At 50.8% G+C, this 26,620-nt stretch overlaps 1 protein-coding gene across 1 annotated transcript; it reads left to right on the top strand.

Annotated features, from left to right (window-relative positions):
- Nucleotides 1-1,533: 1,533 nt before the first annotated feature.
- Nucleotides 1,534-26,598, top strand: LOC136054829 (hexokinase-1). Its single transcript, XM_065746276.1, has 18 exons — nt 1,534-1,643; nt 6,821-6,983; nt 9,549-9,697; nt 12,691-12,810; nt 13,651-13,746; nt 14,621-14,720; nt 14,813-14,996; nt 15,522-15,677; nt 17,070-17,303; nt 17,710-18,014; nt 18,372-18,520; nt 18,627-18,746; nt 19,383-19,478; nt 20,353-20,452; nt 21,238-21,421; nt 23,141-23,296; nt 23,827-24,060; nt 24,721-26,598. The coding sequence occupies exons 1-18, from the start codon at nt 1,581-1,583 to the stop codon at nt 24,863-24,865; spliced, it is 2,754 nt and encodes a 917-aa protein (XP_065602348.1). The 5' UTR covers nt 1,534-1,580; the 3' UTR covers nt 24,866-26,598.
- The last annotated feature ends 22 nt before the right edge of the window (nt 26,599-26,620 follow it).

Here is a 26,620-nt window from a genome sequence, read left to right as displayed (position 1 = left end):
GCCAGGTGGGAGGAAAGCTCCTTCATCCAGCAGTGCTTGCAGCATGAAAGCTGGTCACGCTGTGGGCTGCTGCACAGCTGCCTTTGGGCGAGGGCACCTAAGGCAGTAGGGTGGGGGAATCTTGATGTCCCAGCTAACCTCAGAAACTCAGGCTTTGTGCTCCCAGTGCGGAAGGGGTTGGTGCTGTATTTCCAGTTTGAGCTACGCATGTCTGCACAGGGGCTTTGGCCTTTTCTGAAACAACTCACCTGACTTTAGCTGGCACATCTAATGGAGTTGGATTTGGGCTGAAGCGCACGTGGGGAAAGGGCTGCTAATCCAGTTTGGTCCTTTTCTGGCAAAGAAGATAAAAACAGGGCTGGCTCTTTCATACTTAGCGCTGGAAAAGGGTCCACTCACCTTCCTATGCATTTATAGCCAGTGAAAAACAGGAGTTCAGAGTGTGAGCTGGGGTGAAAGGCAAAGGTTAGGAGATGACAAGTGGACTGAAAGCAGGAGCAGGCCTGGGCTGGGAATTAAGGTAATTTCTAACCAGCAGCAGAGAGCTGCACCCCAGTGAGCACTCTGTTGGCTGGTGCAAGGCACTGGGGGGTATCACTGGGTGTAGCTGGAAGCTGCTGCCCTGCTCCAAGATGCTGTGTCTTCAGGCAACCACGGCCTGCTTGCTTGTTGGCCAAACGAGGAGCACCACACAGAGCAGCACAACACTTGATGAGAATAGCAGGGAAAGAGCTGAAGCCAACGTGCTGAGGTGGAGGAAATCCTGCCTGCCCTGCTGCAAGTGACCCGGGGCAGTGCAAAGGGACTTGTGGCGTTCACCGATGTGGCCATTTAGCTGAAGTAGCACTGAAAAGGAAGAAGGAAACTCGAGAACCAGGTTTTTAATCACTTGGACTTTGGCAGACAATGCCTATGCAAATCATGCCTCCAAGCATCAGTGCTGCGTGCATGGCTGTGCATTCCTGTCCTGGGGAAGAACAGGGTGTGGGTGCAAGACACATCACCTCGGCATCTGCCCTCATCCTTCTGCTCCCAGAGGGGAGCTTCGTCCTTGCTTATGTGGACGTGGGCTTTGCAGCGGCTGGCACGTTGCTCTGGGGACGGCACCGGTGGGGGAAGGACAAACACGAGGTCCAAGGGGTTAGGGCTGCGTCCTGCTCACTCGGTGCCATCACGCGTCGGGAAGGGATGCTCGGAGATTCCCCAGCATCAGCATGGAGCGGGGGGGTTGTTCCCTCCGCGTTAGTGCTGTTATTTTTCCGAACCAAGAGGCTCTCCTGACAACAGCCGTAGCGCAGACGTTCCCAAGTCCTCGTCCGTTGGTTTGCGTTTGCTTTTGCAGCGCGAGCCCCAGCGGCCGGCACTGTCCCTCCTGCTGCTGGAAACGACCATTTCTGAATACCGCACTCCTCGCTCGTGCTGCTTCCTTCTCCCCGCGGGGCCGTGGGCTCTGAGAGCGGGCGGGGCCGGGGCGGCAGCAGAGGAGGAGGAGGAGTGGAGGAAGGGGAGGTGCCGGCGGCGCGGCCATCCCGGGGCACCGCATCGCTGCGTGCGCGGAGCCGCCCGCTGCAGCCGGCAGGATGATCGCCGCCCAGCTCCTGGCCTACTATTTCACCGAGCTCAAGGAGGACCAGGTCAAAAAGGTAGGGTTCAGCCCCGCGGAGGATGGGCTGCACCCCCGCAGCTCAAATGGCTGCTTTTTGTTTTATCTTATTATTATTTGTATTTTTCTTCCCTCCCCCCCCCCCCCCCCCCAAATAATTTATTTTGCTGCCGCCGTTGCTTTTGTGTCCCCACGGCCATCTCGCAGCCTCACCCAGCCCCAGCAAGGCGAGGCGGGCACGGCCGAGGTGCGGTGCTGGGGATGGGTACAACCCCAGGGGCTGCTTCGGGGACCGGCATCCTTGAGCAGGGGACTGCTCCTGTCCGGGCCGCCGTGGGCATCCGTCGCTCGGCGATTGCTTGCGGATTGTTTCCGAGCTACAGCTCGCCGTGGCTTCTGAGTGTATGGGCGGCGATGCTTGGAAGGGAGAAGTTGGCCCGCGGTCGATTTTGTTTCTCCTCGAGCGTTAAACGGCGCGGTTGGCGCAGCCCTGTGATGCGATGCACGGCACGGGGGAGACGCAAACATGGCAGGGAGGTCCTGGCCGAGCACGCCGAGGGAGCAGGGAGCTCAGGGTTGCAAACTGGGATCGCAGAGTGGGATTGCAAATCGGAAAAATAATTGCAAATGCCAGCAGGCCCCGCTGACGTCACAGAGCGGAGGCTTCCCTTCCCCTCTGCCACCTCCTCCGCTGCTACGTGACCCACGCCGTGCAGCCCAGTGCCCGCCAGAGCCATCCATCCCTACAGCACTCCGGGGAAGCCTCGGCCATGGCGTTGGCAGGGCTGCTCTGTAGGGCTCGCCCTGCAACAGTGGGGGCACCTCCTCGCTTGGGTCCCTGCCTGTGCTCGCAGGAACTGCCCTGCCTGCCCGCGGCCCCAACCCAAAGCAGCACCCCTTGTGCTCCCCATCTCCCGTCCGCCTTTTTGCTCTTTGGCTCTTCCATCCTGCAGCTCTCGTGAGCAGCTGGAAGGCGTTCAGCCCCTGCAGGAGCAGCTGCCCCGCTCCCCCGGGCCTTTCTTCCCCCATAGGATTTGTGCATGCTGCGGCCGGTGCTGGGCCTGCGTGCCTGGGTGAGGCCTTCCCTGCCCGGCTGTGCTGTTATATTTAGCAACCTCAGATAAGCGTAGAGTTGCACGCCGTGCTGCTGCGTGGGGAAGGCCCAGAGGGGGCACGTCGGCCTCCACGGAGCTGCAGGAGGTTATTCGTCGCAGACCGGTTTGGCACCACGAGCTGCTGTTGGCTGGGGAGCTGCGAGGCGTCGGTTTGGAAAGTAAAATGAAACGCAGGGAGAGAAAAGCAGGCTGCCCGTTCTGGAGGACTTCAGATGTCTTCAGACTACATGACGTGGGGCAGGTTCTGAGCCCCCTCCTTTGGCCGTCTGTAGGGAGGGAATCTGTGCTGTGACCCCCAGGCTGGTTCCAGGCTCTCTGCATGCCCTCAGCCCGAAGAGCAGCGTCTGCTGCTTCCACCTTGCTGGATGTTGGGCACTCTTTGAGAGGAATTCTGGCCCTACCTTGCAGGTTTTGGAGCATTGTCCAGGGCGAGTCACGGCAGGCAGGAGGAACAGGCAGGGTGTGCGGTGCTGAAGGACGTGCAAAGCCATGAATCCATGCACTTGCACATGAACCTGCTGTGCAGAAGCAAGCTGGCAACATGCAATGCCGTGTACTACCCAAACACAGTGGTTTGTCTGAATCGGGTCCTGCCCTTAAGAGTGCTTTAGTTCCAGCAGGTTTGTGCCTGCCGAACCGGCTCTGGTGAGGGGAGTGCTCTGTGTTGCCTGATTGCCCTGTCAGGGGAACAATGCCTATATCGTTTGAGAGTGACACTGAGATTATTAACCTTGAAAAGAGCGTGATGGAACAGGGCATAAAAGGTAGATATCAGGAAAACCCTGTGATGATTGAGCTGTGACCCTTTGTGTAAAGGCTTTTCAGAAACCCATCTATAAGGCAACACAGTGTTGGGATGGCTGAGCTGCCTGTTGTAACATGCTGCGGCTCCTGGTGAATCTTCCCGATGCTGAGGAGCGCAGATGTGCAGGAGGGTGTTGGCATGGGGAAGGGCCTTTACATGGAGGCTGTGTTGGTACAAAAGGTGTTAATGATTTCTGAAGTTATGGGAGTGCCCTGCTCTTGGATGCTGCTGGCACTGTCTGCGTAATTGGCTGTGTTTCGTGGAATCATAGAGCCATGGGGTGGTTTGGGTTGGAAAGGACCCCAAATCCCACCCTGCCCCAACCCCTGCCGTGGGCTGGGTGCCCTCCAGCAGCTCAGGCTGTCCAGGGCCCAACCACAGCACTTTGCACCTCCAGCTATGGGGCACTCAAATCTCGGGGCAGCAGTGCCGGCACCTCACAGCCCTCTGAGTGAAGAATTTCCTCCTACCATCTAACCTAAACCTCCTCTTAGTTTAAAGCCATTCCCCCTTGTCCTATTGCTATCGGTCCACATAAAAAGTCACTCTGCTTCCTGTTTATAAGCTCCTTTCAGGTACTGTGAGACTGCTATCAGGTGTCCCCAGAGCCTTCTTTCTCTTCCTCAGTGTATGAGGATGGGCCCTCAGTGCTGTCTGTTGCATTACCCACTTGCAATGACCCACATCTTCCATGGGGTTCCTGTGATATTCCGAATTTCACACAGCCCTTTTCCCCCAGCACAAAGAATCTTTTTTATGTGACCAAGAAAAATTACCTGTGTGTGGTTTGGATGATGAAATCCCATTTGAAAAAAAAACAAAAACAAAAATATTAGCAAGTTCAGTCTGGCTGATAAAAAAAGAAGAAGAAAAAAAATCGGAGAGAAGGAAAAGTGATGGATCTCCTGAAAGGTTGCACAGCAGCACTCAGGGAGGATGCTCGTCCTGGGGGCAGCTGCATAGAGCAGAGTTTTCTGCTCCTTGCTGCTAAGCACTGTGTGCAGGGCTGTGCCTGGCTGGCTGCTACAGGAGTCCCGATGCGCCTTTGGATAAGGCTGGGATTTGTTCTCTGATCGGCTTTGGCCACAGGCAGAGCGCCGTGTTATTAAACCTCCCTCCCGTAATCCAGCCCCCATCTCCCCACCCAGTTATTCACTGCTGTTTGCTGGGGGTTTTCCCTCAGAGCAGCACTGCTTTTCCCTTTGGCTGTCCCGCTGGGATGACTAACCCTTTTCCTTCCTGGGAGAAAACAGCTGTTTTTTTTAACCTCCCAAACTGACACACAGGAGCTATTTTGTTCCAGCGTGCTTCTGTCCTCGCCTCCCCTCCTCCCTGCCCCATGAGTCTCAGCGGTGAAGATGGCCTCAGCACGATGCTCGCGGCCCCGTGATGGAGCTGACAGCCCTGCCTCCCATTTTCCCCTGCTGCAGGAGGGCAGCTCTAGGAGTGTGGGCTCGCCTGGTCCTGAGTGTGCAAACAGCAAAAGCCGCTCTCACGGCTCATGCCTCAGCCCTGTTTTCAGAAGGAGGGTGCAGCGTTGTAAGGGGCTATTTCTGTGGTGTGATGTGTTAGGGTAGTTCTCACTGGGAGATTTGGGTGGTGGGGCCTCTGAGCGGCCTCGTGGGCTGCTGACAGCCGTGATGGCTCCAGTCCCCTCCCTCCTTCAAAAGGGAATAACCTCAGGCTCTGACATCACTGCCGAGCAGGCTCTGCTAAAAAAAGCTCCAGCAGTGTTTGTAGCGGCAGAGCGAGACGTTCCTGCAGCCTGGCACCAGCCTCAGCACACGTCTGTCCCCGTGCTGCTTGGACATGCAGAGGGTCTGCATTACCTGGGCTTGCAGCCCCACATTTCAGCCCCCAGCCCCGTCATTCAGGATCTGGCTGGTGCCATCTGTGCCCCCTCCCTTGGCTATGCAAGCGCTGCTTACCGGAGCATGTCTGGTTCAGGGTGATACACTATCAGGTGCTGCAGAAGTGCTTTTTGCAGAGCAATCCAAGTGGCGCCGGGTTTACGGTCAGCTTAGGGTCTAATTACATCTTGACTGTCTGTGTTTCCTTCACGTTTGGCATTATCCATCATTTCCTGTATCAGAGTCCCAGGTACGTGGAGTATTTACAAACATATGCTTTTCAAGGTGTGTTTTCTTGTGGCATTGCTCCTGCTGGAATGTAACATCCATGGGGAGATGAGTGCTCTCAAGGCTTCCACAGCAGCAGGGGAGATGAAGAGCCCCAGCACAGAGCCGTGGCTTTGGATCAGGTGGTTCTTCCAGTTTTGCTGAGGACAGAAAATGTGAGCAGGGCTTTATTTCCCCAATCCTGCTAAGCTGTGGGCGAAAGTGATCCCAAAGGTGTGGCTTCAGTTCGAGCCTTTTGTGTGATATTTGCAGACCTGAGTTTCTAAGGCAGATGATAAAGGAGGGGATGAATAGATGGGCAGCCAAGATGGATGGATTGGGACGTGCATTTGGCAAAGACCCTCAGGGCCAAGTCGTACTTCTGAGGTGCAAAGCATCTCTCACTCTTCCTGGTGCTAAAGATGAGTGTAACATTATGGAAGGCAATGTTACTGGGAATCCAGAGCCGTCTCCTTTTTCAAGGGTGATGAAGTTGCTGCCTTGGGAAGCCAGAAGGTGGAAGTCAACCGTCTTTAATTTGTCATTTTGTGTTGAGGAGGAAGACTCAACCTGCCCGCAGCAAAGTTGTGCCTCTCCCCAGCCGCTGGCTGATAAGGTTCTGCAGCAGGACAGGGGAAGGTGCTCTGGTACTTGGGAGTCATTTCTCAGCTGGGAACACGGTGCTGAAATTGCTGCAGTGGGTCCTTTGCAATGGAAGGTCTCAATGCAAGGCATCTCGGTGGGTTGCAGTGTTAACTGCGTCCCCCCAAGCAGGCCATGGTGCTGCAAGAGAAATGTTTAGTTTTGCTTTTTCAACTCGTGGATAATCAGGAGAGATGAGAGGTGGGGGAAGGCTGGCAGTAAAGATGCAAGGCTGTGGATGAGCTTATATTGTGTGAAGGAGATGGCAGTGTGATGTGAGGCTGGGCCCTACCGTGGGGAGGCAGTAGGATGTGCTGACTCCAGCTCACTTGTAGCACTTGTACTTCTTTCTTGCTTTTGTATTAAAAGACAAGGCATGAAGTGCTCAGCTTTGTTGTTGGCTTGGGCAGGGCACCAGCGCCGAGCTGGGGCTATCCTTGTGTTATCCTTGTAATTGGGGAGTAGTACAAAGTATAGCTCTACTTGGGCACCTTGGGACATCCTTTCACTGTGTGCTGGTGTTCATCTTTCTCCCCAGATCGATAAATACCTTTACGCCATGCGGCTCTCCGATGAAACTCTCATAGACATCATGGCTCGCTTCCGCAGAGAAATGAAGAACGGCCTCTCCAGAGATTTTAACCCAACAGCTACAGTGAAAATGCTCCCGACCTTTGTGAGGTCCATTCCTGATGGCTCAGGTAAGGATCTGAGGATTTTTTTTCTATTGAAGATGGTGTACTTCGTGGGAATCCTGTTAGAAATGTCCCAGAGCACTGCTGAGAGCAGTAGTTGGAGCTGCTTGGCAGGTTTAAACCTTTGATAGCTCTGCTTTGCTGTTGCCTTCCTGCCACCTTATGATTTTAATTTCAATGCAATTTTCTGTTTAAAGATAAAACAAGCCAGAATCCCACATCTCAAATCTCATCCTTAAATTCAGCACTGCCAGCTGTTACGTTGCAACGTTGTGTTGAAATCTGCAGCCTGTTGAGAAAGGCAGCCATGAAACTGCTGCATGCAGCTGGGTCACAGGCAGGACCACAGGAGAGGCAACCTTGTGCAAGTGCTTCTATAGTTTTGCATGTTGTCTGCAGCGTGGACTGGGGATGTGCTGTGGCATGGGGAAAGGGGCTCTGTGCCTGTTCCCCCCCTCCTCCTCTGTCATCTTCTTGATATAAAGCATAGATTCAGTGCTGCTAACTGAGTTCCTTTCCTGAAATAGTCTGAGAGAACGCTATCTCTTAGCGCACTGAAAGCTTTAGGTTTTGTTCGGTGCAGTTCCATCTTTTTAATGCAGAAGGATAGCTCTTACCAAATGCTACCTTGCTATGAGCCTGACTGGAAATCAGCTGTGCTAATCTGTCAGTTTGCTGCCAGGGAAGCTGTTTCTGAAGTGCAGGATTTGTTTGAAGTATGTACTGAGGTGCATTTAGGCTTGAAATAGGGCCATCTGTCCCAGTGTTGATTTTTCATTTATTTATTGAAGGTAATGGTTTACATTCAAGAAATGATACCCTGTTATGATAAAGCTTATTCAGGTATTTGGCTTAACGAGATGCTCGTGATAAATGTTTCCTTCCAGTCTTGTCCCGATGAAGGAGAAGGGCTGAATTTGTGATGCAAACCCCAGTTAGAGAACTGCACGTGCATTTTGGATGTGTCCACATTTTCGATGACATCTGTAGTGGTGCGAGGTGATAATCAAAGCCTCAGTGCTCAGAAGCAGGCAGACAGGTGCTGCATGGACTGTATCTTGGCAAACTCTGAGTTTCCCCGTGTCTTAGGCAGTGTGAAGAGAAGGTTGCATTGCAGTGCACTGAAGTTTTAAGGGCTGGTAGGAGACATGGGCTCCACTGTCTTTTTGTTAGCATTCTGTAAGCAGGCTGATGCTCTTTGTAGGTCCTCACGTGGTGGTGTTTTGTTTGCTGTATTCAACCACAGTATTGCAAAAACAGAAAGGCTTCTGCAGTGTGTTTGCCTCTTTTGGCTGCTGCTGGAGAGCTTTGCTGAGTTGGGCAAGGCTCCTGGGTACGTGGGACAGTGCGGAGGAGCTGTGAGTTGCGGCCTGAGGTTGGACAGAGTTATCTCAGGGGTGAGTTTGTGTCTGCTAACCCTGATGGTGCCTTGCATGCCCGGTGTTTTGGCATCAGCATGGAGTCAGAAGGCTCTGAGAGCTGAGCTTAGGGTTAAGCACAAGCCTAAGGAGTGCTGTGGGATGGGATTGGCAGTATGGAAGGCAGCTCAGCCTGTTTGCAGTGCAGAGTGCTTCTGGCACTGTAAGGAAGTATAAACTGATAAAAAATCCAGAGTGAGAAAGCACTGCGTGCCTGTCCTGCTTCCTGGGTGAGCTGGGAGATGCAGTGTACACATGCAGGTGCTTGCAAATAGCCTTAGTGATTAGCTGCAGCCTGGACACACATGGCTGTGTGTTAAGGCGTGCTCTCTGCTTCCCCAGATGCTATCTTTTCATGGGTTTCAGTGATGGCTGCCTTTGTTTGCTCCGTCTTTGATAAGACAAGGTAGCAGGAGCAGTTCAGTCAGATGTATTTGCCTTGCACTCCAGGGGGTACTGAGTGTGTCATTTCCCAGATAGCTGGAGCGTGGTCGTGTGTTTGGCTTTAGACCTCTGAAATCCTGCTCAGTGCAGAGGGGATTGGAGGCACCCTCATTTCTGCCCTGGCTCCTGGCAAGGTGCTTAGGAGCTCTGTGCAAGGGCTTGCAGGTTCAAGAGTAACTGCTCCAGCAGCGCGGTGTTTCAGGCTATCACTTCTCTGGCTTCTGTTGTCTGACTGCAGATTGCAGTGAATCTTCTCTTCCAGGGGTGAAACGAGTGGCTCCTCCTACATTCCCCTGTAATCTGCTGATTCCAGAGCAGAGCACAAACCAGCCACTATTTACTGCTGCTTGCCAAAGCGACACAGGCTTGCTTACAGCCCAAGGCGGCTCAACAGTGCTCTGGCACCCCTTCATTTCCTCTCTTTTTACCAACATCCTTTCAGCTTTCTCCTGAGATCCTTGCTCTGCCAGCTTAGTCACGAGATCTGGATACAAACTGCCCGCTCTGGGTTTGTTCTTTCCGCATGAGCCCTCGCTGCAGTTACCCATGCATCAATGGCAGCCGTCCTTGCCATTGCACCATTTTCATCTTCAGCTGGAGGGAACTGGGATGCCCTACAGCTGAAAACTTGCTTGCCGTAACAGCTTATTTTTTCCCTCATGCACATTGCGTACAGCTTCTAATTGCCTGCATCTTGTTTTCCACATAGAGAAAGGAGATTTCATAGCTCTGGATCTCGGCGGTTCTTACTTTCGAATTCTGCGGGTGAAAGTCTCGCATGAAAAGAAGCAGACAGTACAAATGGAGAGTGAGATTTATAATACACCTGAAGATATCATCCATGGCAGCGGAACGAGGGTGAGTGCCTCTTCCTTACAACTCCTCCCTAAAGATTGGCTGCTTTCACTCTTCTCTTTTCAGAGGAGAGCACAAGAATGACTGTAGCATCGTAACAGTTCCACCTGTAGCATGCACAGGTGCCCTGCAGCTCCGTCAGTGTTGAGAATAAATAAGCTGTAGTTAATAACTGAGCATTCGTTCCTGCTACTGCTCTGCTTTCTTTGTGCAGGAGACTTTTGACTTATCTTCGGAGGGCAGGAAGATGATTTAGTATTGTAGGCAAATTGCAAGACCAGCCCTGCAATTGTAACGTGGTTGAGACTGGGTGGAGCAGAAATAAGGACACTAAGGAGAGGCTGGGAGAGGAGACATCAGCTCTGCATTCTTTCCTGGGTTTTGTTGTGTTTGTGTTTTGGTTTTTAAATATCTCAAGGCTGTTGAGCTGTCGGGAGCCAGCAGCATGGAGCTCAGGCTGATAGGTTTTCTCATGGCTTTTTAACTGGGGGAAGGAACAAGGATGGCTTCCCGTGACTCACGGTGCAACAGTCCTCCTGGAATTTAAGTAACAGGAAAAAGAGGGTTGAACATCACCAGAATTGCATCCAGGTCGGAATTGTCTCGTGACAATATGCAGCCACAACTGAAATATTTGTTGTGAGACTTGACAGGAAAACATGGCAGCTGCCTGCAAGGCACACGGACCGGTGATGATTTCCTACTTATGACTGATGCATGTGGCTGAGGCCTGTGGGATCTCTGAGCCAGATTAGTGGAATACTTGAACTGAACTGCCTGCACAGGGTAGGCTGTGAATATGTTTTTCAGCAGGCTGTGCCAGTGACTTTGGTGAGTTATACCCGTTAAGCCTAATATATAATCACCTTATTGAAGGGATTGCAATTTATGGCTTCATGCCTCGCCGGCACAGTTTGTTTTGATATTTCCTACTTCATTGCATTCAAAGTTCTACTTTTCCCCATCTGTCAGGTGCAACCTGAAAGCTTTGGCAGTTGGAGACAGTTCATTGTCAAAGTCAAGGGCAAAACTCTCACTGACTTCTACAATGTAATAGCAGGTCTAAAATGTGTAAAAAGCCTGCGTTCTGTGTCAGCACAACAAATGGGAGTGCATGTGATGCTTGATTTCAACCTTGATTTCTGTGTTGGACGTAAGTTTTGGGCTTGTGGCTGTTCTCCAGATCTGAAGATTTCCTCGTTCCTTTTAAGTCCTCGCTATGACTGAGTCTGAGTCTCAGCTCAGATCTGCAGCTGCGTGCCAAAGCCTGCTGGCTGCCCACTGAGTGCGTCCTTGTGGAAACCTCTCAGGGCCCAACCAGAGCAGACAACATGGCCAGAGTTGTCGTCTGCTTGCTTGGTTGTGGTGAGGTGGGGGTTGGCCTCTGCTCCCAGGTAACAGTAGTGAGAGGCGATGGCCTCAGGCTGTGCCAGGGCAGGTTCAGGTTGGGTATTAGGAAACATTCATCCTCTGAAAGAGTGGTGATGCAGTGGCACAGGCTGCCCTGGGAGGTGGGGGAGTCACCGTCCCTGGAGGTGTTGCAGAGCTGTGGGGATGTGGCACTGAGGGACGTGGGCAGTGGGCAGCTGGGGTTGGGCTGGATGAACTGAGAGGGCTTTTCCAACCTTGGCAATTCTATGATCCTATAATACTGCTGGCTCCTAGCACTGCACACCTGGGTGGGCAGTGATTTGGACTTTTCCTCCATCTGCTTGCCTCACTTGCATGAAATCCACAGCAAATCGTGATGTTGCCTCTACCATCCTGGCAGAGCTGCTCGTTATTTGTGAGATGTGGATGTTAATGTGGGTGTGGGAACACACAGATGCATCCTTGAGTCTTCTTAGGAACAATGTCCTGCGCTTAATGGCAGCAAAATTGATAAATGCCTCCATTTTTTTCCCCTTCTTTTGAGCATTGCCTTTATTCTGTGCTTTACTGAGTACAGTAGCACACCCAGAGCATGCATTACTGAGCAGACACAGCTACTGTAACATGAAGAATGTAGCTAATAGTTAACAGGATTTGCCCATGCATGTTTCAGGTCAGAGCAGCGCGCGTGCCTTGCTGCGTGCCTCCCTGAGTCACGGTGTGCTGCCTGCAGCCTGCCTGCCTGCTGACCTGCAGAGGGGCATCCCAGCAGGCTGCCAGGGGCAGGGATCTTCTGCAGTCAGACTCACACCCTGTCTCTTCTTGATGTGGTTGTGATCCATTGCATAAGAGAGGGATTTTGCAGCAGTGTCGTCAGTCAGTATCTCTGTTTCCTACTCTCCAAACTCCTGAGCAGTGTGCATCTGGCCCCTGGCTGTTGTCTGTAATCCTGCTACCAGCTGGAGCTTTAATGGGATGGAGTGTGTAGCAAGATACTCTCAAATGGAAAATACAATAAAGGTATAGGCTGGTGTTATTACTGTGTACCTCCCGGAGAAGCCATTGTGTCTTATTACTTCACTGTAGTTGCTCTTTTCACATTCCTCTCCCTCATCTGGAAAGGAGCGCAGTGTGCCCCATGCTGCTATCACTCTGCGCCCAGCAAAGTGTCCTTGATCTGCCCCAGACAGCAAAGGGCAGCATCTTCCCTGGGAAACCACCGTAGCTGAGCTTAATCAGATTACGTCTCTCTTTAGGAAGGAGTTGAAGGTGTTCTGTTAAATCGTAACATTGCTCACACCACTCACAGACCCAATTTAAACAGCCCGATGGTCCTTTTGGTGTTCCTGATTGTCTGTAGTGCTCTGCTGTCTCTCTGAGACTGTGAATTGTTCTCAATGAAGCTGTGAGGGCTAATTGCACCCAACAGATAGCTTGCTGTACTCCCAATCAACCTCCTCAGTGTTTTAAATAACACAGGACGTGTACGTGGCCTGGGAGTGTTTCCGTAGTTCTCTCAATAACACCTCCACAAATCTGGAGTGGATCTTTTCCCCTTTTGGTTGGAAGCGTGCTCTCCCTCGACCCGTACCTCTAATCATGGTGCTTTTCTGCTCTTCTGGCAGCTTTTTGATCACGTTGCTGAATGCCTGGGAGACTTCATGGAGAAACAGCAAATCAAAGACAAGAAGTTACCGGTTGGGTTTACCTTTTCTTTCCCGTGCCGACAATCTAAGCTGGATGAGGTAAGAAGATTGCACAACTTTCTCAACATGCAGAAGAGCACGCTATTCAAACGCTGCTGCAAAAACAGAATCCCAAGCAACTCTCATGTTTTTGGAGTAAACGAGTGCTCTGCTTTGCTGCCAGCTTGATATTTGTGCTTCTGAGCGAAGGAGCTGGTCAGCAGGTGACAGAGAGGCACCTGATGTTTCTTACTGCCTCTGAAGGAGCTTCTCAAGGCTGTGGTTTGCTATGCAAACACAGCAGCAGGTTTGCAGCCTTTCACCTCTGTGCCGGGGTGGGCCCTTGGCCCACCCCACAGCGTTTGCTTAAACTGCTGAACTTCCCAAGTGCAGACACTCATCCAGCTCAGGGTCTTCCTCACAAGCAGTGATGCTGAGCCATGCTTCCCCTGGGTGCTGTTGGATGTGCTGCCTGGGTGCAGCATCCTTTTGCTTGCATATAACCGGCCTTGCATGGAGTGACTGGAGTGATTCCCATGACAAGTGTGCTACAATATTTTCCTTCTTTTGCTCTTCATAGCACGAGTGACTCAGCAGCCTCCTGGTGCAGCGTTGCTATGGCAATGGCGTAGCAAATAAATGCAGGGAAGTCAACCTCATGCTGCACCTTTAGTAAGAGGCTGTGCTGTTAGAGGCTGACCTGTTTGCTAGCTCGCAGGTCTGCAGGCAGCCTGGTGCACAGCTGCCAGCATTGGTGCTGAGCAGGGCCAGGTGAGGCAGTGCTGGTTACATTTCACTCATCTTGTTTTTAAAGGGAAAAAAATAAACAATAAAATTAAAAACCAATACACTTGCTTTTATGGTGGCACTGTCCTGAGGGTTGCTCTCTTGTTTTGTCAGGGCATCCTGATAACCTGGACAAAGCGCTTCAAAGCGAGCGGAGTGGAGGGAGCAGATGTTGTGAAGCTGCTGAACAAGGCCATCAAGAAACGTGGGGTAAGTTGGGCTTTGTTAGTTTTTGCGTTGTAGCAAACCTGTGTTTGTGTGTCAGAGAGCTCTGTTCCCACCACTGACTTGAGCACGTGCTGTGAGTGATATTGCACTTGCACGTAGATGTGCTGTTAGCTGGGAAAGTGGAGTGATCTCCCAGTTACTGTGTGGAAGCTGTGATGCTCCTCCTAGCACAGAACTCAGCCACTATGTTGTGGCTTGTTGCTGGCAATCTTCAGCAGTCTAAAAACTGAGGAAGTGCTGCTCTTCAGTGCCACAGCTTTTCAGCCATACCCACGCATTCTGTTCCTGAGAAACAGTGTGTCATGGTCCGGGCTCCCCCGCAGCAGCTCGGCAGTTGTGCAGCGGGCTGACACAGGAGAGGAGCAGAAGAGAAGGGGAGTTTTATGCTCAGTGAGCTGTGCTGCTCCTTGCAGTTTCTCACTGCTGATTTTATGGAGGGTGAAGGTAACCAGGTTCTCAATTTTAGACAGAAAGGCTGCATGCGTGGGATGAAATTGGGCTTGCATAGTGAGATGGGAGTCAGCCTCTGCTCCTGGGTACAGCAACAGGATGGGAGCTGTTGTGCCAGGGGAGGTTCAAGTTGGGCATTAGGCAGCACAGGCTGCCTGGGGAGGTGGGGAAGTCACCGTCCCTGGAGGTGCTGCAGAGCCATGGAGATGTGCCACTGAGAGACGTGGGCAGTGGGCAGCTGGGGATGGGCTGGGTGAGCTGAGAGGGCTTTTCCAACGCTGATGATCCCATGATTCTATGACTTTCCCTCTTCCTGGTGGAATTGGTTATGAGCAAACCAATGACAAAGACAAGCAATATTTTCCAGAGAAGCCATATGGTACAAGTACTGTTTTTCCTCCATCAGGACTATGATGCAGATATCATGGCTGTTGTGAACGATACGGTTGGGACTATGATGACCTGTGGTTTTGATGACCAGCGCTGTGAAGTTGGCTTGATCATTGGTAAGACACGTTGCTGCTGAGGCATTCGCGTGGCTATTTTTTCCCCTTTGCCTGGCCTGTTTAGTTAGTACTTTCATGTCCTTTCCTTAAAGGCACTGGCACCAATGCCTGTTACATGGAGGAGATGCGGCACATTGACCTGGTGGAAGGGGATGAGGGCAGGATGTGCATAAACACAGAGTGGGGGGCCTTTGGGGATGACGGCTCACTAGAAGACATCAGGACTGAGTTCGATAGAGAGATCGACCGTGGATCCCTAAATCCTGGGAAGCAGCTGTGAGTGAGGCAGTTATTTATGAACTTTTTGGCTTTATTTGACGTGTGGTATGGTTCTGTCAAAATATTTGCTCTCACCAGCAGCAGGAGATGGTCCAGGCAGGATCACGTTTTGCCTGCAGTTTGCCATCTTCCAGGATGAGTGCTTGCTCACTGTGCAGGTGGTCTTTGTGCCTTGGTTTGCGTTTAGCTTCAGAATTGCTCCTTTAGCAGCCCTGATGCAGAGAGGACCTTTCCAGTAGAAAGGATATGATCAGAGTTACTAAAGTCCTGATGAGGGCTATTCATTTTTCCTCTGTTAGCTTCAATTGACAGCTTGTCAATACAGCTGTCATTGGAGCCAGACAATTAAAGTTAACTCTTGCTGCTTTTGTTTGCTGTATTTCACTTCCTTTTCACTCGTGTTATGAATTCAGCAGTTCAAGAAAGCCTGAGTTTGCCTGTGCCAGTGCGAGGCATAGCTGGTCTGTGCCTGTTGGTGTTGCCTGTGGACCTGTGGGTGACTGCTGCTTCCCTCTCCTGCAGGTTTGAGAAGATGGTCAGTGGGATGTACATGGGGGAGCTGGTGAGGCTCATCCTGGTGAAGATGGCCAAGGAGGGGCTGCTCTTTGAGGGGAGAATCACCCCTGAGCTTCTCACCAAAGGAAAGTTTGAGACGAAGCATGTTTCTGCCATAGAAAAGTGAGTGTTCCCTTCTGTCCCGGTTTCCTAGCAACCTTGAATGTTAGTTTTCCAGTCTGTCATTTAGCTTTGTTGGGGACTGAGCTGCACTTGTGATGGCAGTTATCCTCCAGCACGGATGTACATTCAACCCGTGAGGATCCACAGGAGGTAGCCAGCACCCTTTTCCCAAAGCTGCCAGCCCCTCTGAGCTGAGAGACAGCAGAATTCTCCCTCCATCTGGTTTGGGAGGCACTATGAAAGCCTGCCCATCCACACCACTACAACATCTGTACTGTGCTCTACCGTTCACCCAGCTTGCAAAAACCTAAAAGTTGCTACCCTGCAGCTAAACATAGGAGTGAATTGGCTCAGTGCCTCCTCCCAAATACTTGTGTTGCTCCTTGCTGTATCCACGGGATTGCTGGGCAGCAAGAAAACAAGTGTGACAAGGCAGAGCATTCAGTCTCGTAGGCAGTGCTGGGTGACCTCTGAGCTATGCACCAGTTGGTTTCTTGTGGTGTCATCACCCTCTCAGTCAGTGCTTACTGGTTCTGTCCCCCACGTTCTTAAAATTCACATCACTGGGTTAGTTGTGCTGCAGTGACCAGTCCAGCTTTTCTCTTTGAAAAGCTTCAGATTTTGGTGCCTGTGTACAGAGGTACTGCTGCCTGTGAGCGTGGTGCCAAGGGGGCAGGTCTGTCTTATCTGAACAGCTTTCCACTGAGTGTGTGGATCCATTCATCCTGTCCTCGGATCCATGTGGAGCCAGTGTAACAATGAACTACAGTGAGAAAAATGCAGATATTGAGGAATTTGGTTATCAAGAGCAAGATTAGACCTGAAATTCTACCTCACCCCCCAAAGAGCACTTTGGTTCTAGGTAGGGGGCACATTCCCGTGCAGCTTCACATTTCTAGCTGCTGCTAGCAACGTGCAAGAGTCCTTAAAAAGATGTATGGGATTGCAGTGATGGCAGCAAGATATACAGCTCCCGTTTTTGTCTTGGAAGTGACTGAGCTGTGCATGAGTAAGTTTTGCCAAAAACTTTGCTTTCAGGCTGGGTTCTAGCATGGGAAAACTGAGTGTAAGAGGCAGAAGTTCAGCGAGGTTGTGAAAGTTTGAAAAGAGGGCCGTTAGGATGGAATCACTTGGGCAACCTTCGCTCAGGGTTTTGTTTTCCACACTGAGCTTGATTTACTGAGATGGATGAGTGAACGGGTGCTATATGAGCTGGACGCTGTGCTGAGTGGGGGGGCTCATGCTTCCTGCTCCAGAGAAGCTGGTTCGAGTCTAAAGAGTTGGTCTTTCCAGCCCCTTTCTCAGATGCTGCGCAGGAAAACATGTGGCGGAATGTGTCTCAATCCTGTATTTTATAGCTTCTGCCAACTAAGGAGTACCCTTTCTTTGCAGGAGCAAAGAAGGTTTGAACAAAGCCAAAGAAATCTTAACCCGTCTGGGGGTGGAGCCGTCCCACGAGGACTGCATCGCGGTCCAGCATGTCTGCACCATCGTGTCCTTCCGCTCGGCCAACCTGGTGGCCTCCACACTGGGTGCCATCCTCAACCAGCTGCGGGATAACAAAGGGGTCGGCCGCCTCCGCACCACCGTGGGGGTCGACGGCTCCCTCTACAAGATGCATCCACAGTGAGTTCCCCTGCTTCCAGCCTCTGTTTTGCAAAGAGTTGGGTGTGGAACTCCAAGATGTCACCCACATCTTGGATGTCACCCACTGGGGTGTCTGAGACATGGGTGAGGGGACATTCAGGCTGAGATGGGGAGCTTAGTGGGAAGGAAAGATGTCTTTAACTGAAGAATGAGATTAAAAATACCTTCCAAACAACAAAATGAAATGAACCCAAAGACGATAGAGCAACCAAAACCCTGAAGTGATTGGATACTGCAGTATCAATGAAGGAATTCAGGAGAAAACGGACAGTGAGGAAGAGCTGCTCTTCCCTGGCAGTTCACCTACTTGAAATGCTGTAGCTCAGGATTCTGGGGCCCGCTGGGGAGGCAGCACAGGGGGTGAACTCGCAGCCTCTCCCCGCAGGTACGCTCGGCGTTTGCACAAAACCACCCGGCGCCTGGTGCCTGACTCGGATGTGCGGTTCCTGCTGTCCGAGAGCGGCAGTGGCAAAGGGGCGGCGATGGTGACGGCGGTGGCGTACCGGCTGTCGGAGCAGCACCGGCTCATCGACGAGACGTTGGCTGAGTTCAAGCTCACCCATGAGCAGCTGCTGCAGGTGAAGAAGAGGATGAGGACAGAGATGGAAGCAGGCCTGAAGAAGAAGAGTCATGAAACCGCCAAAGTGAAAATGCTGCCCACCTTTGTCCGCAGCACGCCGGATGGCACAGGTATGGGAGTACCCTCGCTGGAGGGGGTGGGATTGGAATCAGAGAATGGTCTGGGTTGAAAAGGACCTCAAAGATCATCTCATTTCAACCCCACCCTGCCATGAGCAGGGTCGCCAACCGCTATACCAGGCTGCCCAGAGCCACATCCAGCCTTGCCTTGCCTTGCAGCTGGGCAATCTGTGTGAGCTCCCAGCAATGAGATTTGGGTTTGGTGAAGGGTGAGCACATCTGTTGCAGTGAAAGAGGAGACTCTTTCAAAAGAGAAAATCCCAGGCCCAGGCAAGGCAGCCAGTGTTGTCCTTGTGCTGCATGTTTTTGCTTCTTATTCTTGAAATGCACACGCCTATTATTTTACAGAGAACGGAGACTTTCTGGCACTTGACCTTGGAGGGACAAACTTCAGAGTGTTGCTGGTGAAAATTCGCAGTGGTAAAAGGAGAACAGTTGAAATGCACAACAAGATCTATGCAATTCCTATAGAGGTGATGCAGGGAACGGGGGAAGAGGTGAGTGTCTGTGCTTCTCTTCTGCAGCACTGCTGCTTCTTAAGTAGCTTTTCGAAGAGCAGTAGTGTGATGTGCAACTTCAAGTGCTCAACTCTTCTCTTTAAAGCTGTTTGACCACATCGTTACCTGCATCTCAGACTTCCTGGATTACATGGGAATAAAAGGTGCACGGCTTCCTCTTGGCTTCACGTTCTCCTTCCCTTGCAAGCAGACCAGTCTGGATGCTGTGAGTTCCTTAATTATTTTTTGAATCTGCTTATGCTAGGCCCGAATTCTCTGCCTTCCTATCACTCACTGGGCCCTTACAGGGAGGTTGTAGGAGGGGAAGGATCATGCTCTGACCCTGACCAGTACAGCTTCTCCTATAAATAGCCAGGGACTGCTGTAGCCTACAGCTCCTGTTTAACTCCTTTGCTGCCACATATCTCCACCAATTCCACCTGTGCAGCTCTCAATAATTTCTTGTCTGTGTAGCACTTCTGTTTTTTTTTGAAGTAGGATATATTTTCTGTCACATCACTTATCTTTCAAGTTCGTTGCAAACTAAGATGTGTGGTGTTTTGCTTTTTCGTTTTAACTGTCTTTTTCCCTCTTTGGGCATGATGCAGAATGATTCACTCATTAGCAAGTGTTTCTGTCCAGGAAATCTGGAGACTGAGCGTGGTTGATAGTGTTAGATGCAAATTCCAGAGATGCAGAGCCTTCTCTGTCACCACATGCTAAAGCATTTCACGTTTCAAGTGTGCACGCAGGGAATTTATTATAGATAGAAGTACTCAGTGATGTTCCCTTAGAGGGATACAGGATGTGGGGCACTCCACAGTGCGTCAGGAAAGCAATAACCTGTTTGCTTTCTTTGTAGGGTATCCTTCTCAACTGGACAAAAGGATTCAAAGCTACAGATTGCGAGGGAGAAGACGTGGTGTATTTGCTTAGAGAAGGAATTAAAAGAAGAGAGGTGATTTTACTTTTCCTTCCTCCTGATTCTCCCTCCCCTGCAGGGTGTGTGGAGCTCCTGGTTGGGCTGGCTCCCTCTGGTGGGGTTAGTGTGCCTCCTGCTCTGCACTGAAGGTCCAGGCACAGCAGCTTTGGTGGCATGTGTCTCTGCTGGCTCTGCTGTTGTCACGTATCCTGGTCACCACATAGAGCAGTATAGGATTTACGCAGCAGAAATGAGAGAGTTCAGCTGCCAAACTGAAACTGCTGCGCGAAATTTCTTTGCTTGGTTTTGTTGTTTCTTCTCTTTTCCCGGAGCTTTCTGACTTTGCTCAATTGAACAGAACTTTCAAAGCAGTTTGAAGCCCTGTGGAGACTGTCAGTGCATCAGAGCACTGAGAAAACAGGAGTCTTCAATGTCATGGCTGTAGGGAATGCTTCTCAGTGCACCCTCAGTGATGGGTTTTGCCCCCCCCCTAACAGTTGTTCTTTAAAAAGCCTAAAGCAACTGATGCTTTCTAGTAAGGGAAGAAAATAGCCAGAGGACCAAAGCATGAAATTTAACAGTTTTATCAGCAAGTGCTGCTGGATTTGCTACTGCAGTGCTGAAATGCAAGATGGCAATAGCTCTCTACCATGTGCCTGTATACATGATCTATACTTAACCATGCCTAAGCCAAAGAAAGCAGCTGGGGAGGTACTTCCTTCAGTTGCTACAGTCTATAGTAGGTAAGCATGCAAGGTGCCTTAGCTGCTTGCTGGTACATTAACTTCTGATTTCTGCACATGCAAAATCAGGCCAGTACTTCGAGTTGTTTGTTTCAGTAGTGTCCCCTTTGGTGTGAGGGGTTTCTCCAAACCCAGAGTTCTCACTGTGATGCTTTTCTTTCCCAAAGGAGTTTGACTTGGATGTGGTAGCTGTGGTGAATGATACGGTGGGCACGATGATGACTTGTGCTTATGAAGATCCAAACTGTGAAATTGGACTCATTGTGGGTACGTGTTAGAAATACTTGTATTTCTCATGGGGACATCCCTGTGCTTTCCTGAAAATGTTCCATCATTGCACGTGAAGGAAGATTCTGATTGGCAAAGTGCTTTGGCTACCAGCTCCCTTGCCAGCAGTGGAACAGCTGAAATAACTCCACAGGTGACTGCTGATACCTTTGCAAATGTCATGCCTGGACTTTGTTGATGGATGGTGTGAATTCCCAAAGTTCTCCAGAGAAATGAGTTCTCGGGGCCTTGCCCAGTGAGAAAGAAAAGGAAGTAGACTAGGCATCTGTGAGCTTAAACAGCGCTTTCAAAGTGGCTTGGAGGAAGATAAAGCATTACCAATTTCTCCTTCAGACAGCTGGAGAATGTCCAGGATGAGTCAGCACAGTGCAGTGTGGGTAGGAAGCCGTGTCTGTGCCGCTCCATTGCTGACATGTTTGCAGGGGGAGTTCCCTGCAGGAAGGGCAGCACGTCCTTGGGATGCTGTGAGCATTCTCTGTGCTGCAGCCCTTCCAGACATGTTTTGCTGCTGCTGCCTGTGTGTGGAACAGGGTACCTCTGGGATAATGAGAGCAAAAGCCCCAGGGCTTATCCAGCCCCCTGTCCCCTGCTTGAATCTCTTTGGCCACTGAATACAAATCCTTGGGGCTTTCTCTGCCTGATGCCTCAGAACATCCTGAGGTTTTCCCCTCACCAGGTTTTCCCAGAAACTTCATAGGTCTGTGGGCTTTGTGGAAGGTGGCTGCCAGGAATCTCATTATTTTTTCAATGTTTTCTCTCTTCAGGAACTGGCAGCAATGCCTGTTACATGGAGGAGATGAGAAACATAGGGATGGTGGATGGTGAGCAAGGACGGATGTGTGTGAACATGGAGTGGGGAGCGTTCGGGGATAACGGATGCCTGGACGATATCAGGACGATATATGACAAAGCAGTCGATGACTATTCACTAAATGCTGGAAAGCAAAGGTACTGTGGGATAAATGCTGTGCTGAGAATAAGCCAGGCTGCCTCAAATGCTTTTAAGAGAGGACTGGAATTTCTCGGTCTCGAAAGGGAGAGGTTAAGAGTGGAGAATGACTGCAGCCCTTCTCTCCTGTGTGATTTCTCCCTTCTCTGCTTCTCTTTTTCTAGCCTCCAAGAAGGCAAACATCTCTCGTCTTCTCTTTCTACTGTCTTCTATATTGGCAGTTCATGTCCAAACCGTAGCCATGCTGTTCTGCAGCAGCATCTCCGTGTCTTCTTTTCAAAGCTCTAAGTTCATTTAGCTGCTGTCAAATGCCTCTGCCAGCCCTTTGGGTGGGCAGAGCCCTTGTGTCCACTGAGCACCTGCCCAGAGCTTGTTTGCTGCCATGGAACTGCGGTGCAAGGTTTTTGGTGAGAGCCTCATGCATCTCCTGATTACTGAGACACCCTGTTTCTCATCCCACGTTGTATGCAGAGGTTTAAGATGGCCTGTCAGTTTTGGTCTCGGTTTAATCTCTTTTAGCTGAAATTTCTCTGTAGACGGCTCTTCCTCTTGGAACCACAGACTCATGGCATGGCTTGGGTTGGAACAGACCTCAAAGATCACCTAGTTCCAACCTCTGCTCTGCAGGGTGAAATCCTCAGCCCAGACCCACAGGCATGGTGGACCCAGTGTCGCGTCATGCTCAGACTGCAATTTTTCATCTCTCCGTAGCCGTGCACAACAAAATGGTGCAAATAAAGGAAATCTGCCTGAAAACCTTGGGGATGTGGGCAAGTAGGCACGTCCCTTGGGAAGCTCTGAGGAGGTTAGGGCACAAACAGACACAGAGGGGCTGATGCTGAGTGAGGCTGATGCAGCGGGTGGAGCTGGCATATGGAGTAAGCAGCCAGAGGTGGGAGACTGCCAGGGGGAATAATTGATTCCAGAAAGAGTTGGGCGCTCAGGAGGAGGGCTTACTGGGTACAAGCCTGGGAGAGCTCATGGTATTAAATGGACTGCGTGGCCTGCTTCCAGGTAGCTGCTCTGCCAGTCTTGGTTCCCTCTCCAGGGCAGGAACCCTGCTTAGTGCTTCAGGAGGTGAAATAAAGGATGCATCACTGAAAGCACTTTTCACTAAATGAAAAAGCGTTCAGTTCTCATTGCTAAGGGCGCAGCACAGAACACTCTTTTCACACTAGAATGCTGCTGGGAGGGGAAGGAGAGCCAAGCAGACCCCTATCCTAAGGACAGGGCTGCCCACGGCTGCATGGAGCACCTCTCCTTGCTGTGTGCCTGTAGTAAGTCTGCAGGTGGAGAACATTCCCTCTCTGCAGCCTGGGGCAGGCCTGCTGGTGGGAAACTGGGGTTCTGTGTGCCGAGTGAGAGGTTCAGGGCTGCTTGGTTCCTCCCTCTGGCTTTTTAACTACTGCTTCCATGCTGAAAATCACGTGCTGGAATCCAGGCACCATTCAGCTCTCTGGCAACAACTTTTCATTTCTTTTGTCTGGGAGAAATATTAGCTGCCATTAACAACTGCCTGGTTGGGGGGAAATGGTAATGAGGAGTACGTGAGGTACTTCTAGATGGACTCACAAGGTTTTCCACTGAGCGTTTATGCTTTTTCTTGCCATGATGAATGACCATTCTTTTTCAATTGGTTTGCATGTTTCGTGCCCTGCCTGTTCATGTCCCCTCTGTTAGGTGCTCCCCTGAGCTGTGCACCTGTTTTTCCCTTGCAGGTACGAGAAGATGATCAGTGGGATGTACCTGGGGGAAATAGTCCGCAATATTTTGATTGACTTCACCAAACGAGGGTTCCTGTTCAGAGGGCAGATCTCAGAAACGCTGAAGACCAGGCATATCTTTGAAACCAAGTTCCTTTCACAGATTGAGAGGTAAGGGCATCACATGGGAGGCTGAAGCAGAGTAGTAACACTCATGTTGTGGTGCTGCTGGCAGGGCCTGACAGCTGGAGAGTAGGGCTTTGTTCTCCAGGGCTGATTTTGGCTTCATCAGGAGCCTGTACATGTGTGGAAGGGCTCCTTGAAACACCTGCATTTCTAGCAGGTCCATTTCAAAGTTTCTTACTGTATCATCGAACATCAAATCATTTTCCTGTGCCTATTTGTACATTGTTCTAAGTACAGTCCAAGACTGTATCTAAAATTATGTTGAGTCCTATGTCTTTGCTGTGATAAGAGGAAACATCACAGAGCTGCACCGAGAACCCTCCCTGCTTGTCTGTTCCCACATCCTGCATGGCCCAAGCTGGGCAGCAGCATGGTGCTGGAAGGAATGAGCAGGCATTTCTGAGGGCTGCTGCATGGCAGGGTGTGTGGAAGCAGCTGGTGATGCAGTGAGGCTCCTTCCTGCCAGCAGCTCAGCTGAGGGAAGTCTTTAATGCTGTGTTCTTCTGCTCCCACAGTGACAGGTTAGCCTTGCTCCAGGTGAGAACCATTCTCCAGCAGCTGGGGCTCAACAGCACCTGCGACGACAGTATCATCGTCAAGACAGTGTGCGGAGCGGTGTCGAGGCGGGCGGCTCAGCTGTGTGGTGCTGGAATGGCTGCAGTTGTAGATAAAATTAGGGAGAACAGAGGCTTAGAGCACCTGGAAATAACGGTTGGTGTGGATGGGACACTGTACAAACTACACCCACAGTGAGTATTCACCTCTGAGTTTGTTTGCCTGCGACCTGTAGCGTGTTGCTGCGTGTCCTTTTCCCAAGTGGTTTCACTTGTTTGCTAGGATGAGAGGCAGGGAAAAGAGATCTTAATCAGGGCTGGCTGGGGCCTTCTAGAGGGGAATGAGAGGATCGAGAAGGACTTGTGAAGGACTCAGGGGGCTGTGCCAAGCTGAAAGCAACACAGCTTGCTGAACAGGTTTGAGGCCACATAGCAGGGGAATGATCTCTTGGCTGTGCACAGGCAATGACAGAGCAACTCGAGCGCCTGATGCCTCTTTGGGATACGGTTCTGCTCAGCAAGCAGGGGGGATGGACAGCTAGGAAACAGCACCACATGAGGGCAGGGGACTAACACAGCTAGGCTCACGGGGAGGACAAGAGAAGTGCCTGTCTCCAGTGTTAGGAGGCAGATGGGAAGGAAAAGAGCATACAGCGTATCTTCTTTTCTACTTTGCTGTGGTTCTAGCTAGGTAACCCCATGTGAGGAGAGAAAGACCTCTGCTCTGTCTTCTCCCCCACTACATTTTCCAGCACTTAGTTCTCTCCGCTGTGATAAGAGGAGCACCGCAGCAGTGCTGTGCTCTGCAGCTGCTATGAGACCTCCCTTGCTCACTGCCTTTGTTTCCCTTTGCAGCTTTTCGAGGATTATGCACCAAACTGTCAAAGACCTGGCACCCAAATGTGACGTGACCTTCCTGCTCTCGGAGGACGGCAGCGGGAAAGGGGCAGCGCTCATCACGGCGGTGGGATGCAGGCTTCGCGATGCCGAGCAGAACTGAACTCCGCAACCCTGGCCCCGAGTCTGTCTTGTGAGCACCTTCTCATAAAGCAGCGACTGCATAGTCTGAACTGGTTTAAAAAGTATATATATAATAAAGGAAAGAAACGAAAGAAAACAACAGAACTCACTGCTTTATCGGGAAAAAAAAATTACAACTAATGACATAAAAAGAATAGGATACAAGATAGAATGTGTGCTGTTAATAATATCTCCTGTTTATGGACCCCAGTCTGCATGTTTCTTATTCACCTTGTTAGTACCTTCCCCATCTGTAGCTCATGGGGAAAAAACAGCAACAAACAGGTCTATAATTTCAAAGAAATTAGTTGTTGTCCAAGATAAAATTCTGCCCTCCCCCCCACCCCGTTGATGTGCGTTGAGATCTGCCGTTGCGTCGTACCAAGTGTGACCTTTGCAGCATCCCTGTGAAGTGCACTGCCAGCACGCTGACCGTGGGCCACGCCTGGGTGCTGATGCTTTTGGGGACGGGGGAGCAGCAGTTCCCTCCCACAGCTCTCCTGCTGTTGTTCCATTTCAGGCCGCTGTGGAAAAACTGCGGTGTGTCGGTGCTGTGCACGCATGTAACTCTGTAGTGGGATTCGACAACGCGACTTAACTTGCTTTCTTGATGCCTGTTTTGTCATGGTAAAATTAAAGTGAACGCCCTCGTCCCACTGATCTGGTTCCACTGGTGTTTCCCCTTGCTTTTTGTGAATGCTGTTATGTGACCGAGCAAAATCTGTAACGTTTTGGCACAAAATCCCTACAAAGCAGCTGGTGATTGGGGTAATCCAAATCTTCAGACCTGGGAGATCAGTAGAGCGGTGATCCCTGGGCTGTGCTGTATTCATCTGTCTAAAGAGTTCCTAGGAAAGTTGTTTTTTTTAATCTCTTCTCGTTAGTTTAGCTCAGGGCGTGTGTGTGGCCACCCATCTAGGAATCTGCAGCTCAACAGTGTCGCTGGGACACGTACTTCTGTCTCTTGCCTTAAATGGGTATTTGCTTCCACACAAAGCTTTAAACTTTAGCACTGTTAAGCAGGCACTCAGAACACGAGCACTCAGCTAGAGTTAATGACCAAGAAGGAACATGAGGGCTTCATTCTGAGCTTGACGTCGAGGACCTGGCTGCGTAACCTAAACAAACCACAGAGACAACATTGGGCCCGGCTTATTCCAAGGACTAAAGCAGCGACAAAGACCCCAGGTACTTGATGCATCCTGCCCTCTGCCGACTTGATGCCATTATTGTACTTGCACAGCAGTCAGTTGTGTTGCATTACACTGAGAAGCAGTCAGGAAGACAAAAGCTGAATAGCATTTGCCGGTCGCTCCACTTTCTGCAAAGAGGGAGACCACGCAGCAGCACTGAATTCCCACTCTTCTACCAAAACACACGTGAGAGCTCCACACGGTTCTCCCCACTCTCCTGCAGAAAGCAGCTGGCAGCGTGCAGGCTGCTCCTCTTCATCCTCTTTCCACCCCTAAGATTTGGATTGCCCCGCCTATCGATGACATTTCAATATGCGTTTCGGTGCTCTGTGAGTGAGTGTTGTAAAGTAACATGTGAGTCACAAGCAGTCATTGCAGCTTTAAGTGTGTGTCTACCTGAACAATTGCATGCCTGACTGGTTTTGCAAAGGTAGAGAGTCTTTTTACTTTGCACACTAGTAGCTCTGATACTAGTGTTATGTGGTGTTTGTGACCATATTAAACTTTTTGATGTGCGTTACCTGGTGTTTGGTGGTTCTTTC

This window comes from Cyrtonyx montezumae, unplaced genomic scaffold (genome assembly GCF_038088225.1).
Source record: "Cyrtonyx montezumae isolate F1298 unplaced genomic scaffold, pur_monq_1.0 scaffold_4, whole genome shotgun sequence".
Taxonomy (NCBI): domain Eukaryota; kingdom Metazoa; phylum Chordata; class Aves; order Galliformes; family Odontophoridae; genus Cyrtonyx; species Cyrtonyx montezumae.
Note: the sequence above shows the minus strand (reverse complement) of the source record. Positions and strands in the feature narration are given on the sequence as shown.

Coding starts and splice junctions, on each gene's coding strand:
- LOC136054829 (XM_065746276.1), top strand. CDS start 1,581: ATGATCGCCGCCCAGCTCCTGGCCTACTATTTCACCGAGCTCAAGGAG. Junction 1,644..6,820: donor AGGAGGACCAGGTCAAAAAG/GTAGGGTTCAGC, acceptor CTTTCTCCCCAG/ATCGATAAATACCTTTACGC. Junction 15,678..17,069: donor CATGTTTCTGCCATAGAAAA/GTGAGTGTTCCC, acceptor CTTTCTTTGCAG/GAGCAAAGAAGGTTTGAACA.